General features: G+C 41.1%; 1 protein-coding gene across 4 annotated transcripts in view; it reads right to left on the reverse strand.

Moving 5' to 3' along the window:
* Positions 1-2,728: 2,728 nt before the first annotated feature.
* The window catches only part of LOC145434483 (podocan-like protein 1), a 55,836-nt gene continuing 37,110 nt past the window's right edge, over positions 2,729-21,454 (reverse strand). For 3 of the 4 annotated variants that reach the window (XM_080311843.1, XM_080311845.1, XM_080311842.1), the window contains 3 exons: positions 5,717-6,292; positions 3,753-4,493; positions 2,729-3,088 (listed from right to left, as the gene is read on the reverse strand). In XM_080311843.1, coding sequence (XP_080167969.1) covers positions 3,008-3,088; positions 3,753-4,493; positions 5,717-6,292 — 1,398 coding nt within the window. In that variant the 3' untranslated portion in view covers positions 2,729-3,007. The remainder of the gene's footprint in view (positions 3,089-3,752; positions 4,494-5,716; positions 6,293-21,454) is intronic. The other variant, XM_080311844.1, reaches the window with a different exon arrangement.

The raw sequence follows: 21,454 nt of genomic DNA on the forward strand, positions 1-21,454 counted from the left end.
AGATTCCTGAATCGATACCTTAATCGCGGATTTATCTACCTAAAAACGGGGGATATATCGTATTTATTGTTAACTTTAATTTTAAAGCATATAGAGAAGAGACCTAAAACAGTATTCAATAAATTTATTATCGTAATGTACTTCGTTGTTGTTGAAGTCAATAAGGCATCTGTGGTCGATCAAAGTTGTCAACAAATTCTATGATGTGGGAACCCTAATTAAAAACTGAGTGTGAACATTGGTCAGATTGCAACGTAGCTTTGTATTGTTACCCCTCAAATGTATGTAGACCCGAAAGAACAAGTAGAGTGACGAGATAGCGCAGTGGTATAATCCACGGCTGCAACACCAATGGGTTGCGGGTTCGGGTCCGGCCGAGGTCGACTCCAGAATTCCTACCCAAGCGTTGAAGGTTTATCTATGCTCCTCCTCGCCAACTCATCCGTACAATAGGTGTCTTATAAAAATCACAGAAGTGGGCCGTGCTACACGTCGCCAGCTATGGAATAACAAACAAGAGATACGGTCTGGTGTAAATGACCATAGTAGTCGACAAACACCATAAATACAACAAACAAACAGAGCAAGTAGTTTCATGACGATCTTTCTCAAGTTAACAAATTCGTATTCATTCAGTGACGCGTGAACGCACAACACAAATACAACGAAGAACTAACATAAAGTCACTAAAATTTGAAAAAGTGAGCAATTATAGTGTGGGATCGCGGCAGGCTGTGCCAGCGTGCCGCATTATCACGTATGGCCGGAAACTGTCAGCAGGCCGCTAAAATTCCCATTGCATGCCGTATGTTGCCCGCCTCTGGCCTACATGCTGCCCACATTGAAAAACCACCAAGTCTTTCGATACGGGCCATGCTCGGATGCAATGAAAATGCAGTAGTATTATTATATATAATCAATTATTTTAGGTATGAGATTTTGTTCGACTGAGTCCAAGTAGTCAAGCGATAATTGATTGACAACTTGCTATTCAGATGTTTTTTCAGATAGCTGTTTGTAATTGATCAATGGTCAACTGATCATGCCTGTGACGACGATGCGAAAAGCGAATGTTTTGGATGAAATCGAATCTTCGCGGTACGGTTTCGTCTGACATATAACATACTCTAGAAAATGTGCCAGGCATAATGTATATGTTGCGGGTGGGTAAGATTATATCACGTATATATTTTCGGTTTAATCAGCGGATATCCATATATGTATATAGTTACCAGTCCTGTTATTACAACCAACTTATCATTTCTATCATTATCTAGACGAAATCGCTATTTTGTTGAGTTGCAAAGGATTCATTATACTCCCATCAGCGCTACATGATTCTTGAGTCCAGTATTTGCAAAAGGTCTGTTCACTCAATGACCTAGGGAAGGGCTTGTGAATAACTTTTCCTCGCGCGACCAAATTTATTCTCCTACTATCATCCGTGACCCCTCAATGGTAATACGATGAACAGTTCGGAATAAAGCATACCTCGCCGAAGCTATTAGTCGCTCCGAGAGTTTCCATAGTTTTCTGATATGGAAGGGTGACTCTAGCACATCTTATAATTGTTGTCCCTCCCAAATACGAAGATCATGAATATAGTCCATCTTATAAGTGACGTTTCGTTAACGTTACCATGTGTCAAAACGATTGTAAGTTGTATGGGAGCTGGTCCGCGATTGCAAAGGCGAGCGAACTAGAAGAATGATTGAAAACTGTTCCAACATATCTTCATCACATGTAAATACACTTTATAACTAAACTACATTACTAAATTACATCGCATTGTTTCTACTGCAGTGGTTCTCAATCGTTGTGCCGATTAGACTGCTCAGGGGTGCCGCGATAAAATGTGGTGAATAATGTCGACGTATAACAAAAATTAGGGAACGATATTGCATATTTTGATTCCTAAAATCCCAACTTATAGCAAGGCAAGCAAGCAAGTTTTTATAAGACATCGCTTACGCAGATCACATTGCGAGGTGGATCCTCGGTACAACTACAACGCTCAGCATGGCCGGGATTGTAGAGCCGACATCGGTCAACCGCGAACCCGCAACCCATCTGTGCTGCAGTGATGCAAAGTACCACAGCGCTATACTCGCGACTCAGGGTAGTGGAAATGCTAGCGTGCCGCAATGTCAAAAGGGTTGAGAACAAAAGTTATACTTTATGGTACTGTACACTGTGTGTGTCTTGACCGGCTGAAAATACATAATCCAACGATGATTAATATTTTGAATTTGTTAATGAATTCTAGGTCCAAACAACCTCGATAAAACCGCCCTCTTGAATAGATGTATATAACGAGACACTTCATCAGTTGATTCAGATTCAGTACCATAACTCAACTTCTAGTGCGGCAGCCATTCGTTTTTACCGGTATTGCCCTCTTCGATCATGTCATCTGAGTTACCACATTTGTCTGATTTTGCATTACACTGAAACGTTGTTACTACAATACAATTTCACCGAGGCGCTATACTTTGTAGGTCAATTCATGCGCTGCCTTGGCTAAGGATTGGCAGTTTAATAATTATATCAAATAACGACTGGTCATGTATGATCGTCCTGTTAAATATCAAATAGAGACGAAAGTTGGCTAATACATAATGCGTACCAAGATGTCACGGCCCGTAGGTTAGTCCTTAAGTAGGATTGTTATCATTCAAGGAGTTGGCGAGTTCTGACGCGATTGTCGTGCTACATAGCGAGGACAGTGTGATGTGTGGTGAAATATATATTAAGTTAAAAATCATAAGACATACAGAACGAAAACAGTTGACATCGATATGGGCGAAATAATATTGCACTTAAAACGAAATAATTGAGGGTGGAAACAGACAATAGAATTGATAATAAATAACAGCGAATATACGAATGCTTTCACTATTCGGGCGGCATTCTGAGGTATGATAAACTAGCCTTCATCGCAACCAACGACACGAGATCATCGATCTTAGAATTTCTTTTAACGGGCTACGTGATGACACTCAATCGCCTACATCTCTGGGTCGATACATATGCATGAATCTTCTTCTTCATCTTCGTCATCGTCATCATCATCCTCACTGGCGTCGTTCTGAAAATATATATCTGTAAGTAAATGTTACGATCACCAAACCACTATGCCTGGAATGAAATACTGATAACGATGCTATCACATTCGGTTCATGTAACTTAAATAATTCATTCGGAGGTATGACCGGAGAATTGTACAGTTCATAGGATTGGCCAAAGAAGTCAGCTTCTATACTCAAGTGGAAGTTGCAGTAACGCAGTAGAATTTTACTCAATAAAAGTGGAAAGTAGAAAGTAGAAATTTTGAAGGTACCGCTGCACTACTCAAATAGGAAGTAGAAATTAATCGAAAGTCTGAAAGCATTCAAGCACGTAATTCAATAATTTAGATTAGGTGAACGGGTCGCATATATGCGATTCCTTTCGAAACTGCAGGATGCATCATCGCGACTAACGCGAATAAATTACGGCACCAGATATAGTCAGACTATCACCCAGTAACAATATGATTTGGGGATGAAAACATCGTGCAAATGCATTCAAAGGCGAAGATGACACTCCTGGTTAGCAAAGGCGTATGACAGCCGGCATACTGACAGACGAATTGACAGCCTTGATTTAATGCTCACGAACCGGGTTTAACACACGGTTTTTTTCAATAACTTTCAAATCAGTCACGAAATAGACCGGCAGTATGATGTATCTATGTTTATGCGGATACCAACCATTTCTCTTACTTCGGCTTGGCCCGTCTCTTCACAATCCATGTCTCCGTTCAGCGTGAACATCACGGTCTCGCCCCTATTGCATTGGTAAGAGTACGCGTCCTGTACTAAGTCCCCGTTTAGACCCATCCACTCAGCAAAAGGCTTGAGGCTACAGTCGCAATTAAACATATTATGAGAGAAATCTACAACGCGCAGCGAAAAGACACCGTCGAAAACTTCAGGGTTTACAAAAGAGAGGTTGTTGTTTTCCATCTTCAAAGTATGCAACAGTGGAGCTATTTGCTCAAACGTTCGATCGATTTTATCGATGTGATTGTTTGAGATGCTCAGCACTTGCAAATTGGGAATTCGGACGTCCAAGAATTTATCGACGGAGTTATCGTCCAAGTCTATAAGTCGCAATAAAGGACTGTCTTGAAATGAACTGTAGTCTATTTGCGAAATTTCGTTCAGACTCAAGTCAATCTCCTCTAGACGCTCAGCTCCCTTCAACGAGCCTGCGGTTATGTTTCGAAATTGGTTTCGCGACGCTTTTAAAACCTTGACTCTGTTTTCTTTCCAGTCGGGGAAACGCCGCAGTCTGTTGAAGGATACGTCGAGAGTTTGGAGATGTGGGAGTTTTACGGTCCCGAGATGGGTAAGCTCGTTTGCGTCCAGGCGCAGCTCAAGTAGGCTTTTTAAGTGGTGGAGTACTCGATAGTCTACGGCCCTCAGCAGGTTTTCTCCCAAATCCAAAATCTGAATGTATAATGGTGTCATATAAAATCTACTGTTCCGGAAGTGCGCGAAGTCATCAGTTCTCGACCGCACTCCGGTAGTCGGTCGTCACAAGCAATGTTCCCTCTAAGCTGCGCACGTGCGCAAATGCGCAGTGTTGACACGATCTCTGAGCACAGAAAATCTAATTTGCGCACAAAAAATCTGAAGTGATGACCTTTTTTCTAGTCGTTATACGCACTGTTGTCCAAGGGTATGCGCAGTAAGTTGGTGAGCGTGCGCAGACTCGTCAAAAATTAGCGGGAACATTAGTCACAAGTTTATCTCACTCTTACAGTTTTGACTCGGTCAAGTCTATTCATTTTCAATTCACCACCAAGTCAAGTCCGAGTCCAAGTCAGTGGGTAGAGGGCCGGGTCCAAGGCATATTTTTGTGACTCGAGTTCGAGTCCACGACATTATGTTCACTGTTCAGTTTTGAGCTCAATTCGGTTCAACGCACATTTTTCAACTCTGCACGACTGATATAGAATGCCTCGCATTCATAATATCGTAATATTCCTCAGTCCTAACAGTTTCTGGCCATATATTTTACAAGTTTTACGTGCTCAGGACTTATAGACGAAATACTTATAATGTGGTGACTTTACTATTCGAAGTTACAATGAAATGTCTTGGCCGTAGTAGTCTCGAGTCATATGACTTGGTTATAGTCATGCACAATATCTCGAGTATAAGTCGAGTCAATACACAAATTGACTTTAGCGGAGTAGGGATTTAATACTGAAATGAATGCAATATTTGAAGGCAATGGGGACAATTATTATCACCTCTGCCACTACGCTACTCACAAGCATGTTTACAGATGTATGCATCACGAATATATACAATTAACTAGGATTACCATGCGTACTCTTTCAAGAGGATTTGTCCTCCTTTTTGACTTTTTGAAAGTGTCCTCAAAGGACGCACAAATGTCCTCTATTTTGAGATTTAGTCCTCTTTTTTGAGAACTTTTAATAAATATAGGTCAAAATTCGATTGAGATACAGTAAATCAGCACTGATGTAACGCTCCGGCGGCTATTGCGGGAGCTGAGCCGGAAATATGACTTTTTTATATTCTTGGTCAACCAACTGATAACGCGAAAGAAAAACTGTATTTTGGGAGCTGAGCAAGAAAGTTAATATGGTATATATGGTAACCGTACAATTAACACTACATCGTACAAAGAACGCGCTTACCTCTATTTTATCGAAGCCCCTGAAGGCCTCTTCGTGAATATACGCGATTCGGTTAGACCGGAGGTTCAAAACCCGCAAGTTAATCAATCCGCCCTCGGACATCGTCTTTTCGGCGGCACATTTCTTAAGCTTTTCAAGTTTCCCCATACTCCGTAACCCAGACTTTCCGTCACTGCCTGATTTATGGGACGATCCGTTTTGAGATGCAGGCTCGCAGTTCGGGTCCAGGTGCGTTTTCAGCGAGAAATAATTTTTCTTGACGGCTCCCAGTCTGTTGTCGGACAAATCTAGAATCTGCAGAGCTACCATTGTTCCGAAACCATGATCCTGAACGTCTTCGATTTCGTTGTGGCTGAAGTTAGCATCGGTGGCGTATTCCAATCGCTTTGTCATGTTTCGAGTGATGCGCTTTAATTTAGTGCCGGTCACATCTACGGCGCGTAACGTTGCGGGAAGAGTCGGTGCGGATTGGAACGGGTTGCGGGACAATTTCAAATGTGCGACGCTGGAGAGATCGCAAAACGCGTCCGCGCTGATGTTGGCCACTTTCGAGTGGGTGATGTCGAGGTGTTTGAGCTGCGAATGGAATTGAGAACAACTTCACATTATAAGTCTACAGATTAAAAAGAACAGAGGCGGTCACAGTAGTATGCGTAGTCACTGAGGTAAAAGGAGGGCCTGTGACCGAGCTAGCACAGCATTTTATACTACATTAGGCCTCGAAAAGCAATAAACCTTCGAAATAGAGGTTACGGTGTAAATTTTAGGCAATTATGAGTAGAAGTAACTATTCCCAAGGCATGTCTAAACTATTTCATGAAAATCAGTTTGATGAGATAGTTAGATATCGGTCAATCCGCAACTACATCTGCTTCCGCTAGAGGTGGTCTAAAGCAGTTATTGGTGTATTTCAAGCGCAAGTAGATGCGAAGACGAAAAATACTACTCTCAATTACAGGAAGAAAGAGCTCTTTACAAAGCATGTTACTTAAATTTGAGTGTAAAACCAGGGTTTTATATATCACTGGTAAAACGAAAGGTCTGAGGAGCCTGGATTGTCTATTCACACTATGACAGATATCGTTAATTTGGGGTAGAACGTTCATTGCTAAACTTTCGATAGTAGATTATTACGTGACAGCAGCTTATGCCTAACTATACGGAATCGGGTATTTCCAGTAATCTTATATGAATTAGAAGAAAAGGTACTTCGTTCTAAGTCTGAGCGTGGAGTTGACCCGGCATATCACTGCACAAACTCCGAGATTTGCATCAGCTTTTGGGTTCTCGGGCGGCAGCCAGCGGGAATGAAACAACAGTCCTCTGGTTCGCGAGACTCGAGGGCTACTGCGGCTTTCTGGTGTGATACAAGAGTGTAGAAATCACCAATAGCCATTTCAGACCCTAAACTACTGGGTATGTTTCATCAAGTGGAGATGACTGAGGATTACCTGAGAATTACATACACAGAACATCTGTGATTAAATGACGTACTTTGGCTATTATTTAAATCCAGAGCAATCTGATTCTCAAGCGAATGCGGAACATATTTCGTCATATCATAATTCCTCAAAATACATGGTAGAATTTATATCAGAATTCTACCAAGTACATCTACGGAGAGATATTTGACGCTGCTCATGTTTACGTATCGTAGTGCACGAAAATGAAAAGTCAGTCACGGGGTAACTCCGCAAATCATTTAGGTAGAAATCCGTCTCTATCTCATTATCTACTTGCCGAAAAGATCGTAATTAATATCCGCCGCAGAATTATGGCGGCGACGCACTACCTACGTCCGCTCGTATATAATAGCACGTTAATTCGATTAGTGTCAAACGGCAATTTACTTACTGAAAGGGTGAAAGCTCCCCATGAACTGAGTAAACCCACTAAAATCCTATATCGTTGAAGACTTCTATAAATAAGAATTCGCTACCTCAAATCACAACAGATCAGGATACATCAGGGTTGTAATGACTCGAGTCGCATTTTTTGTTGACTTGACTTGACTCGAGTCGTTTTATTAAAAAGTAACGCCACTCGACTCGACTCGACTCGAGTCAATCTGTGTACCGACTCGATTTGTGCCCAAGTCATTGCGCATGACTCGAGTCAGTCATATAACTCGACACAATTTAATATCACTTATTTAAGTCTCGTATATCAGGATCGATAATTGAAAAATATACCCAAAACATTTCTTTCATCTAACCTGCTTAGAGAGAAAAAATGCGTACATTATGAATCTGAGGCCCTCGATATCACCTAAGAGTTTTACGAAAGTTAGTTGAACCTTATTTGAACTCGACCCGTTCCTGCCTGAGTTGATCCCGGTGGTTAATTGAAAATAACTCGACTTAAATCGAGTCAAAACTATAAAGGTCAAATTGACTTATGACTCGGTACCATTCGACTTGGTTACAATCGTGTACTCCAATATTCACGCCCGAATAATATTCACCATTACTTAAATTGTCTCTTTAGTTATATACATCTTTATATACATATCTTTTGTTGTAATGTATCAGTATCACTTCAATATCCCAGTGTCTTCAATAGGCGTGTGCTTGTGCAGTAGGGCTGTTCAAAACAACTTTTCTAAAGATTTCACTGCCTATGTGATACAACTGTTGGGTTGGTTGAAACAACGCTGTACACCAAATTTTGCTCAATTCCAACCAGTCGAAGCGAGATTCTTGCAGCAGAAAGCTTTGAATTTATCATTGAAAAATGAAAATAAAAAATTTGCAAATTTTTTTTTGTCAACCATATAAAATTGTTAGGCTGTCAGTAAAGATAATGCATAGCACATTTGGCTCAATTCCAACCACTAGGAGCGAAGTTATTGGAGTAGAAAAATTCAAATTCCACGATTTTATATTAAATAATTAAAGAGTTAGCCACCGTAAATACCATTAATTTCAAATCCCAACTTTTTCTACTGCAATAAGTCAATTGAGGCAAATCTGGTGTGCATCTTCTTTACTGACAGCCTAACAATTTTACGGGATTACCGAAAAATTTTTATTTTTTAATGATAAATTCGAAACTTTCTACTGCAAAAAATCACTTCTACTGTTTGGAATTGAGTCAAATTTGGTCTGCAGCGTTGTTTTCACGAACCTAACAATTTTATCACATAGCCAATGGATGAAATCTGAAGAAAACAGTTTTTTTAAACAGCCCAAATGTGCAGTTTGCAGGGTGCACCCATCATCCTATATCCGTATATCGCTAGAAAATACAAAGCTCATCATGAATGGGTTACAACTACGTTTTTCGGAGTACTCAAGTAGGTTTTGTCCATGTTTGTACTCTTTACTTCGGATATTGTAATCGCGCTTAGCGTAAAGAGCGTGTATTTCCAACCGTGTACCACCCCTGATATACGAGTGTGGATATACAGTAGACCCATGGCACACGAAACCAGATGCTACCACAGACTTACACCGCAGTTCAAACCGAGTACAACATTTTAATCCAAATTACGCATGCAGCACATTGGAACGTGTGAAGGTATGAACGAGGGCTCGTAGGATTTATGACCCCGATATCATTCTGAGTTAAGTTCTGTTTTCGTGTACCATCCTTTTCGGCCCTTTGGGTGTAAATCAGGGGTCGCCAGCTCAAGACGGGTAGCGGGCCACTTTTCAAATTTCGTGGAGGACGCGGGCCGCATGAATTCAATATCGAGAATAATTTGGCCAAACAGTTGAACAACGACGCTATCTCGTCACCTACTCAACCTTAATAAAATTGATATCTTGGTAAATTTGGGGTACCGGGCTTATCGAACGCCTTGAAATCTTAATTCGGGATTGCACCGTGTGTGCATTGATCAGCTGTGAGTAGATACGAGTGTGAGTAGCTATTCTCAAATCCACATTGCCTTCGTAATTATCGGCGAGAAATGGCTTTGAAGTGACATTGCTGTCGTCAAAATACATCCATTAAATACGATTTATTCCTTGTATACGTGGATAAATGAGCGAAAATGTATCAATGCAGCAATCCGGCCCGCCAAGTAGTTAATTTTCCCATATCCGGCCCGCCGACTGGAGAAGTTTCCCGCCCCTGGGTTACGTCATTCTTTCCATTTAACTAAAGGCAATGTTCGGCAAAATTTATTTTATACTGGCTTGCCGAACGCGAAATTTGGTATCAATCGAAAGCTACCGCGGTACTGATTACGATAATACAAACTATTTATTCTGTTCGTGATCCTGGAATCCCCCAATACGCAATGAATATTGCATTGTAACCTAGTTTGGCATTATGACGCAACAATCCCGTCTGGAACAACGTGTCGCAGCTCAGCAGCAAGGGATGGTAAGCGCAAAATGCAAGCGTATTGGCAATTGTTGCGCAAGTGATTTCACATTGACACTCTCACTGCTGCGCTATAGAATGTAAACGTTTACATTCTATAGCTGCGCACTTGATCCTTAGCTGCGGCATCCTGTTCCAGACGACATTGTTGCGTCATAATGCAAAGTATCACATGATGTCACGTTAACGTTCGTCTGACACTAGTTCTGTCTGCATAGCTTCCCAACGGTCGCTGTAAAGCGGCAAAGGTTGCCGTTGCTCCAGATATATTGAAATCGCTTACACGTAGGCTACCATACGAAACTAAAAGAATATTTCCTTTCGTGAGACGAACACGATTTCAAATTGGCATTTCCATACGGTTATCATTATTTTCCTCGGGGGTCTCATTTCATACGTGCGGCTCAAGCTGCTGGCGCTGGACTATTCGGCGCTGGACATTTTGCCGACTAGACAGCGTCGGACGTTTCGGCCAACATGCGGCGGTTATTTTATTTCGAGGTTTTATCGTCGCCAATCATTTCGGCAGCGCACCTATCGCATGAAGTCGTATGTTGCCCGAAACAATATGTCTAGGTCGTGTATCCTAGTGAAAGATGCCCATTGCCGAGATGTCGGCTCAAGGAGTAGTCGCGTTTCCGCAGGCTGCACATGCACAGTGGACACTCCTAGACTAAAGCAGCTAAATGGTTTCATACGATCAGGGCCGTAACAGCACTTTGTCAGCCCCCCTAAAAAAACGTTGGTCTTGGGCCCCCCATAGGGTGGTAAACCGAACTTCTGGGGGCTTCGCCCCCCCCCAGACCCCACCTCCGACCATCCACTGTTTATATACTGTACATTGGCTATGCCTTGTTTCTTCATTCAGTGTCCGTTTAGTGAATCTGCTTTGCTTGCCTAATCGCGCGAGGCGCCAGAAATTTGCATAAGTCATGACTGAATCGGTCAATATGACGCTGTTTATACATTGGGTGTCCGTTTAGGGAGTCAGCTTTGCTTGCTTAATCGCGCGAGGCGCGAGAAATTTCTATAATTCATGACTGAATCGGTCAATATGATCGGTATTTGCATGTATATTGCTATCAATTTTTATCCTCTCTCTGCTCCCGTATTCTGATTTACCGGTAGAGCTGAGTAAGGTGTGCTTGAAAAGGTATATGACCCCTCAATAATAATTGAAAATCTCCGGGTGTCCTACCCGTTGGCAGGAACGAAACAGCACTTCGCCAGGCCCCCCAAAAACTTGAGTCTTGGGCTCCCATAGGGTGGTAAACCGACCCCCCCTCCAATCACGTTGGTCCGCTTTTGCCACGAAATTACAGTTGTATTGTTCAGTTAGCTAGCGCTAAGCGCGACATTTTTTGATAATTCATGATAAAATCGGCCAATAAGATCGGGAATTGCATATATATTGCTATCAATCTCTTGTCCTCTCTACTCACGTAATCGGATTTACCGGTAGAGCTGAGTGATGTGTCTTTGAAACTGTAGCCCGCAAATAATAATTAAACATCTTCTGACGGGCGGACTCGTTGGTATGACTTCGTTACATGATGTTATTTCGTGACCTCCTGTCTGCTATAACAAAAAACATTCAGCGCTAGTCACTTAGGCGCCTATGGACAAATAAACCTATATGTATTTCGTATATACAAACGATATTTTCGGTCACCATAAGGGCAGTCCTTTTCGGGCAAGGTTTCTCGCTGCCGATCGTTCTGGCACACTTCTTGGACTCGCGCGTTACGTGGCCTAAAACTGTATATGTCTTGGTGCGTCGTGGAGCGGTAATGGCCAGCGCCGATATGACCAGTTCTATAATTCTTGCGTCTTTTTCCTTGGGGGAAGAGTAGCCTACCCAATAATCATAACAGTAGTTATATAGATCGCTGGTGACCTGGCAGGGGTTCTTATGGGTGCGGCGGTGAGGTGCCTGAAAACTCGTGGTGGTGATGGCACCCTTTTACACCCCCTCTCGGCGGTGAGGTGCCATGTGCTCTTATGGATGCGGTGATGATGGCACCCTTTCGGGTATAGGCTGCGGCGGTGATGTGCCTGAAAACTCGTGGTCGTGACTCGCCTTTTTTGCTATGGGCTGCGGCGGTGATGCGCCATGTATTCTTACGCGATATGTGGTGACTCGCCATGTGTTCTTATGGGTGCGGTTGTGATGCGCACTTTCAACCATCTCTCGCGTGGTGTTGAATAGTCACCAACAATAACCGCACAAACGGAAACGTGGCTTGCAAGAGGATTAAGCAGTGCGACCTATATTTCGAATGACCTGCGCGCTAAATTGTTTCACAGCCAACCGCGGTGGTCGTGACTCGCCTTTTTTACTATAGGTGGTGACGGTGATTCGCCTGTCGTGTATTCTTACCAGACATGGGGTAATCGCGATTAGTAATCGTAATCGATTACGACGATTACAGTATTTTGAAGTAATCGTAATCGCAATCGATTACATTCGAAAAAAATCCGAAGTAATCGTAATCGTAATCGACTACTTCCCATATCTAATCGATTTTTTTGTGAAAGAACAAGAATGAGATAATATACCACGTTAGCGATAGCATAAACGTCTGTTTTCAAACGCCACTGACTCATTATTACGTCAAAAGTATTAGCTCCGCTCGTGATTGCGTAACAAGTATCCACACTTAGTAAACAGACATGCGATGGACATTGTAGTGTGATTGTAAGAACACCTCTCGTGGTGCATATCAGGTTATCAATACACTACAGAAGCCGCTACCTCGCAGCAAGATATTGATCACCACTCTGCCTATAGATTCAAATAGTAACTTATGTATTAATGTTTGGTTGTGCTTAGTTAAACGCAGTTTACCATTGCTGCTTGGCGAGCAGCAGGCCTACGTACGCACGACGCACGTGCACCTGACGAAGATTCGGAATTTTGTACTCGTCGAATAAGACATTGCAGTTTCCACAACGAAGCATTACAAATAAACAGCTGCTGATATATATCATAACCGAGCCGTGCTTAGCCGTTTCTCGTAACAGCAGCTCACTGTATATGTATTAAGTTGAAGGCAGAACTTTTATGTTAACTATATCTTATTCTCATATAACTACTTGAAACGGGCGTCAATCGTTATTTCACAGTTCGTTACTTAGCATTTGGACCAGCCGCCATAACCATCCGCTTATATAGCCTGACATGTTAGCGTGGGTTGTAGCTAGAATCAGCAATTCAGCCAAAACAGCAATTCCCCTGTCCAACCGTTCGTCAATTTTCAAAACTGAATTTCGTCAATAATATTGGTAATTGCATTATATTACTATTCATTTATAACCTCTCTGAGCCCCGAGTGTCAGATTTACCTGCAAAGCTGGGGCACGTAATTCATATTCATAGCATCTGGTATGTTGTTATAATTACTGTATGTTGTTAATTCGCGACCTCCAGTCCGTTGTATAATCACAAGATATTGTACTCGCCCAAACGTAGCAGACTAAAAGAATATCTTTTGTGAGACGCACACACAAACTGTCATGGCTTTATTCCTTTGTGGATGCGCCGGGTGACATTTGCATTGTGGGCTCAGATTGGAAGGACAGGACTTATTAATCACGCCCACTCAGCGCGGCTATTGACAATGGACGAATTCCCTAAGTTTCGGCCAAGGTATTTCTTTGGTATCACATCCCGTGGAGTTGCGTGTTGGCCGAAACTGCATATGTCTTTTGGTGTGTTGTGGGATCGTGACGCGGTAATGACCGGCTCCGAAATGCCTGTTCCCGTAAAATATAGCCTATGTATGTTTTTTCTTGAGGGGAAGAGGTATGCATTTCAAACCCAGCTATCTACTGGATCAGGGGTCACCAACTGTTTCGAAACAAAAAGCTACTTCTTGTGTAGTGTGTACTGATTATTGCGACGACCGACGGGTTACCACGTACTGCCGTCGTTTATCCATGTTCAGTTGGATTTCTTCACTTAGAGTAAGACAATCGGAGCACTGGGCCGGGTTTCCGCCCCTTACCAAGAAAAAAGAACGCTCACTCGCAGGGACTCACACCAGCTCCTCCAAGCTCAGTTGCGTTGCTGCAGTGCGTGCAGAAGCGCCAATCTCCGCGTCTAGACTCGGGAATATTAACTATAGATTCCCGTCGAGCCGCCGCGTGGGCGAAGGCAAGCAATGCCCCGAGCGACTGCGTTCGTATGTTCCTTGGCGTCGGCCGACCCATGTTCAACTGCTGCTCATACGAAACGAGCTTCAACTTTCAAATCTCTCATTTGGATATTTGCTACAGCGCAGTTGTGGCCATACGAACGGGTAGGGGGGGGGGGCTGGGCGAGACTTACCGGGGGCCCCCTATAAGTATCTATCCGTAACTTATGGGGGGCTTCGCTCCCAGACCCCTCTTTCGCATCTGTTATTATTATCTATCTATCAAGGTTTGGCCAGGTGCTGGATTCGGCCAGGTCTATTTTTGCATGTGTGCAAGGATAGACTACATCAAAACTAAGTTAATCTACCGCATGCAGAGACGTGATGATTATCGGGATACGGGACTTTTCTAACAAATGCAGAGATTTGATGATGATTGACACATCTGTACGGAATCCTATTCTTGATTTACACGGATTTCCATGTTTATTCGTTATTATCCTTGAAAAAAGCGCATAATCTAAATAGGGGAGCCCTTCGACCAGCCCCCCCTGGCGACCGCCCACCTCGCCCACCCCAAAAGCCACCACTACTACAGCGACCGCGGGCGACTCATTTGGTCCGCGTTGATGACCCCTGTACTAGAGCCATTTGAATCGCGAAGCTCGAAAAACATTTTCAAGAATTAATTAAATTCTCGAAAATACTCTATAACATATGTTGGTTTACGAAATACTTTTGAGTCCCCTTCGAGCACGCTCCCCACTCTATTAAAGAATTTGGGGTGCGGCAGGTAAAGACCTGGCAATAATGCAAATCGTTGGATGCGATAAATCATCCACTATAAAGTTGGGCAATTGATATATTATGACGTAATAAGCAAATGACGCATGATGTATGAAGAAAGTTGATATCTCATTAAGCCTTTTCGTCGCAATCCTTGTATTGTCTTCCCATATATCATTTAAGATTATAGTCCTAAGCAAAACAAATGTAATCGTGAGTAATCGTGATTACTTTTTCAATGTAATCGTAATCGTAATCGACTACTGCCTGATTTTGCTGTAATCGTAATCGTAATCGTAATCGCGTGATTCCGAAGTAATCGTAATCGCAATCGATTACATTCATAAAGTAATCACCCCATGTCTGATTCTTACGGGGTCTGTGGCGACTCGCCATGTGTTCTTATGGGTGCGGTCGCATGCGGCTATTGCGTCTTATGGCGGGGGGTGGTGAGCGGCTATTGATGCTAACACGAAACCCGGGGTGGCGAGCGGCACTTATTTCTTATGGCGGCGGGTCTTATTTCTTATGGGTGCGGTCGTGATTCGTACTTTCGGTATAGACTGCGGGCGGCATGTCGTACTTTCAGCAAAAAAAGGTGTGAAATAGTTTGCCAAGTCTAGGAATCACTTGCAAGGTAATATTTTGGTATTTAGTTTACCACAGAGCCGGCGTAGACGGCGATTCGAATATCAACAATAACAACGCTCACGAATTAACACTTCAAATAGCTGTGAAATAGTTTGCAAAACCCCGCGATCGCTGACAAGATAATGTCTCGGTCATAACCATCTTTCACGACTTGGTGTCCTAACCATACCGATCGCTCACGCGGTGAAATTTTAGTAATCAGTTTGTCACAGTACTTGATATCGCTGGTAAGATTTAACAAGTAACGAATAACAGACCGCGGTAACTTGAATAGCGACAAATTGTCACTTATTTCCGCTCTAACTCTAATCCTTTGTGAAGTGAACGCTTATTCAAAAGGGTGTGATATAATTTTAAAATCCAACGACCACTCACCGGATAATACTTCAGACATAGCAATTCCGCATACCCGCCTACAAGGTAATATTTCGGTAATTAGTTTGTCACAGAACCGTCGCAGGCGGTGATTGGAAAACCGACAATTTGTCACTCGCCCGCGATCGCTATATGTTTCACGCCTCCAGAATAGTGGCTGACTTTAGTTGCGTGATAAGATCCATGAAAATATTCAATCAATGTGTTAGTTTATCAACTTGAAATGAAACTCACTACACAAATCAAGTCGATTCGTATCTGAATGTTTTAAATCGGTACAACTCTAATCCTTTGACAAATCCCTTACCGCGTTTTTGTTGAATCGAACGTAACCCGAATATTACTGACGCCGACTTTCAGCCGCATCGAATTATTCGCACATTCCGCGCCACTGTTTTCACACTTATAGAATCAATACCAACTATAACTCTACAAGAATCAAGAATCACAAGTATGTGCATTACACAGTTATTGTCTTTATTAACTTGAAATCAAACACTTAACAAAAACACACAACTAATCATTTGGCAACTCTAGCATTACCAAAAAATTCCAGTATTGTTGATTGAAAATCCTTGAGTCATTATTATCAAAAATGTTATAGTACCGCATCGGAATCCATTTCGCGGGATGTACTAAAGGTAAATCCAGATAATCCAAAATGAAATATTTGGACTTTGACATAGTCTGAATTGAAATATATTGACAAACATGACTACCAACTTTGATCCAGTCACATTTCAAGATCATACTTTGAAACAATCCTTGAAACTTACAACTTTATTCACGACTAAGTTTTCCGTTTATCAAATAGAGTTTCAGTAAATACTATCGCGATATTTTAATGTGTTACTACACACAATAGAATCAATCAATGTTGTTGTAAATATTTCTAACTTGACAACCACTTGTGCATACCGCGATCGACTTGCGACGCGATGAGTTAAATCGGAATATTTCAATCTATTTGTCGAAACCTTGAACAAACTATCAGGTTATTTTTTGTTGTAATCGAGTGAACGGAAATAGTATTACGTCTCAACATTTTAGCATCTTCCCATAAACAAAGAGTAAAATACAAAAAACCTTGTCAAGTCAATCCGTTTGTAACTTACCCAACCAAAGCAAAAACTATCCTTATGAAAAGTAGACAAGACTACGCCAGTAATTACTACAATCCAAAATCCATAACAAGCTCGGTTGTATTCATATCCCTACGACGCGTCTTTTGTTTTTCAACTGTAAAAGTCGTTACTATTTTGCAAGACAAAGTAATTACTACTTGATATATTTTATAAACCAAAGTAAATACTACTCGGTGTGTGGTTTGAGATTAACATATTACATTTGAGTATACCGGATTTGAATGCCTGACCAACGTAGTTGAGAATTCATTTCTTACAATCAAACGCCGGTTTTACATTGAAAGGTATCATACTGTAAACATAAGGATTGACACATTGATTTGATATATGAGATTTTGTAATGCTCGACCACGACTTGATTATTAAATTATTCACGATAATTAGACCCGATGTTGTGGTAAAGGTTATTAGAAAATATCACTTTTGGCATCGAGTACCAGTCGAAGTGGGTGAACAATAACACCGAAAATGATAAATGCGTTTCGTGCTACTATTGATACAAGTTCATTTCTATCAGGTGAAATAAACGCCATCACAAAACTCAGAGCATGCAAAGGTCTTGATTGATATGAATTTCGATTTGTGTCTTATGATTTTAGAAATATTATGATTCGTTAAACCAAAGTCGTATGTCCGATTATTAATTGATTGGAAACTTGATCACGTACCTCGATCATTACAGAAGATTATAACCCCATTGTCCGACAATCTTTTACAAAAGGATCGAAACCAAGTAACCCAAAGTCGTTGCCGTCGCATAAACAATTTGTACGACGTTTGATAATTGTACCCTATACGTTGGTGTACTAGAGATATTTGTAAAACACACTCTGGTAAAGAAATCGAAAAGATATCCTACACCTAAATCTGATAAAACCATTTTGCACTTTTTGTTCGTCAGTAGTATCCATTTTAATTTTCCCATTTCCTCTCGTCAAAGTAGATGTAATCATAGTCACTAAAGAACTTACTTGGATGTGTTTGAATTCTAGACATAGTTATGATTTACTCAACGCAAGACCCAAGAACAACCGTAGTTAACAACCGTGCACACATATCCAAAATATCGCACACTCCGCTATTCCTAAAGTACAAACACCCGATACAAAATATCACTTGTTGCGGCATCATCTTCACAATATCACCATTCTGTTTGTGTCAATTAGTTACTTTGTATGTTATCCCACAACTCTTACAAAAGTACGAAGGATATTAACATCGCACTAAGTAATTACCTTTACTCGATATTCTCACATTACGAAACTAAAGAATGGTTGGTTAGACTCTACAAACTGTTTCGATATCACAAGACCTTTATTGTCTGAATGGGTGTTCATGTATCTTAATAATCAAATAGTTCAACACAGAACTAGTACTAACAGAAACATCAGAGTTGTTTACACAAAAGTTTGTATGTGTACAGTATGCGAATACCATGTGTAAGTCCAGCGCAATTGCAGTATCCATTCGAGTTCAGTCAACACAAATTTATTACAACGGAGCCACGTAAACTTTCGTGAAAGAAAAGCATACTCACTTCCAGAGGGTTATGTCAACACCATAGCAGTTCCCCAACAACAAAGTACATATGTTTCTAGCCACGGTCCTTACATCTTTCACATAGATCAATCTACTTTGCTAACGAAAAGTGCTGAGTCATCACATGATCGCTCTCACAACAAAACAGCTAGTAGATATTATCATTCAAAATATTCCTAACCCTTTACACACCAGTGACAAATCATACAACGAATATGCTTTGCGGGTCGAATTGTTGTTCAGTGTCAAGTCTACCTGTTGAAACGTACATTAAACAGCGCAATCCAATTAAAACCACGAATCTATTTTCATTTCGTCACATACAGAAAAATAAATTTTCTTTCTCCAACACATACTTGTAACCAATCGCTTTCATTAAACACACAACACCATAAAAGTATTTACTTTCTACAACATAGACATTCCGATGTAGTCAAGAAATATTTTTATTAATCAAAATCATCGATTTCTGTTCACGGCGTTAGTGTGTGCATGTCATACCTGTGGGCCTCGTATTAAAATGGACACGACACGACTGAATGTAAGGGGGCAGAAGTCTATCACATCGATTTACATGTAGTCTTCGCCACGGTTTCAAAAAACGAATCATCTCTTTTGCATTGATCTAGACCGAGCAAGTTAGTTAATGGCCATGATTGTGTTTGTCATATGCGAATGATAGGGTTACTGTCAAATCTACATACAACAATCTTCTGACGATCATAATAGCAATTTCATTTTCCACCCCTTCATAATTGTACAACTCGGTAACTACGTTTAACAAGACCAATCACACTACCGGCGTTGAACACAAGATACCTACCCAAGTAAAAATATCATTCTGGTTTGGACAACTGACGTTTACCTGTGTAAAATTATCATTTTCACTTGGAGGTCCACCGTTACCTAACTAAAATACCATTGTCCTTTGGAGATTTATCGTTTACCCAGTGTAACAATCCCCTTTTCACTTGGAAATCTATTTTTGGCCTGAATAACAAACCCCTTTTCACTTGGAAATCTATTTTTGCCCTGGATAACAAACCTTTTTCATTTGGAAATATATTTTTTCTCTTGGTAACAAACCTTTTTCACTTGGAAATATATTTTTTCTCTTGGTAATAAACCTTTTTCACTTGGAAATATATTTTTTCTCTGAGTAACAAACCTTTTTCACTTGGAAATATATTTTTTCTCTTGGTAATAAACCTTTTTCACTTGGAAATATATTTTTTCTCTGAGTAACAAACCTTTTTCACTTGGGAATATATTTTTTCTCTGGTTAACAAACCTTTTTCACTTGGAAATCTATTTTTTCTCTGGGTAACAAACCTTTTTCACTTGGAAATATATTTTTTCTCTGGTTAACAAACCTTTTTCGCTTGGAAATATATTTTTTCCTTGAGCAACAGACCATTTTTACTTGGAAATATATTTTTTCCTTGAGCAACAGACCATTTTCACTTGGAAATATATTTTTTCCCTGAGCAACAAACCATTTCACTCGGCGGGTCGTCGTTTACCTGAGTAAAATATCATTTTTCTTTGGAGATCTGGCGTTTACCCATTGTAACAATACATTTTCACTTGGAAATCTGTCGTTTACCTGAGTACCAATACCGTTTTCACTTGGAAATCTGTCTTTTCCCTGGGTAACAATACCCTTTTCGTTTTGAAAACTGACAACCACACCGGTCAATTTGATATTTTTTGTATATTGTTACAACAGACAGCGACAAAATATACACCAACAACGACTCCGATACATTTGTCTAATCAAATATTCACTTGCTCTGATGCATCCCATCAAAATCATTGGTTACTCACATACAATAACAATGTGCTGTTGTACATCGACATGTATGTTTTCGGAATTGGTGAATAAAGGCGTTTCCGATATGTCCGGGTTTGTGCTTTGGATTTTCCAGAGTCAAAATGTCTGAATAAAACACCTCCTCGACTTTGGTAACTGGTTGATACACGGATAATGGTGTTCGGAAAACGGATGAATTTATGTTCCCCATCGCGCTGACAACATCGGGTTACTTGTGAGTTTCCTCGGGTCTGTTTACTATATTGTGTCTTTACTGGTCAATACATGTCGCTCCAGTCAGCTGAAACCGGATCACCAATATGAGAAAGTGTGGGGGGCCGGATCCGGATATTCACTCATGACCCAACGACCGATATTCAAGTAAACATGTTACAGACCGTGTTTTGTCTCCATGAAAAATACCAATGCATACACCATCACATCAAGTACGTCACGATTGTTCACAAGTATTCGCGTAAACCAGGTGTACATACAATGTGTCGGTGTACAAACATCACGGAAAACAAATTCATGTTGTCAAGTCTCATCATGCGACGACTCTGTACATTCAATGTGGGCATAGATGACTTGGGGACAGGCAAGCAACCATATTTGGACGTAACATGGTCTTAGTATGAACCAACCTCCACCCAACTTGTGAAAAATCAATCTCACACGAGTACAACCCTTTCACGGGTTCACACCTTGATTTTGCAAGATTGTTCGGATTCTCAGGTAGACTTGCATCGTGATCAAGACCTCAATATAATCGTGTTGCGTAACTCACTCAATCCCTGCGCATTGTTGGTCATAACCTGCTAACTTTTTCGCCGAGACCGCAGTGTTTCACCCGACATAATGTATTTGGCGATCACCATCGTTATCAATCTTTCACGCGATGAATATGTCAGATGTCGCTACTCCCACATAACGACTACAGATAAACATCGTGAGCAGTGAC

This window comes from Botryllus schlosseri, chromosome 2, assembly GCF_051294905.1.
Source record: "Botryllus schlosseri isolate E-star chromosome 2, Bs_hap1, whole genome shotgun sequence".
Taxonomy (NCBI): domain Eukaryota; kingdom Metazoa; phylum Chordata; class Ascidiacea; order Stolidobranchia; family Styelidae; genus Botryllus; species Botryllus schlosseri.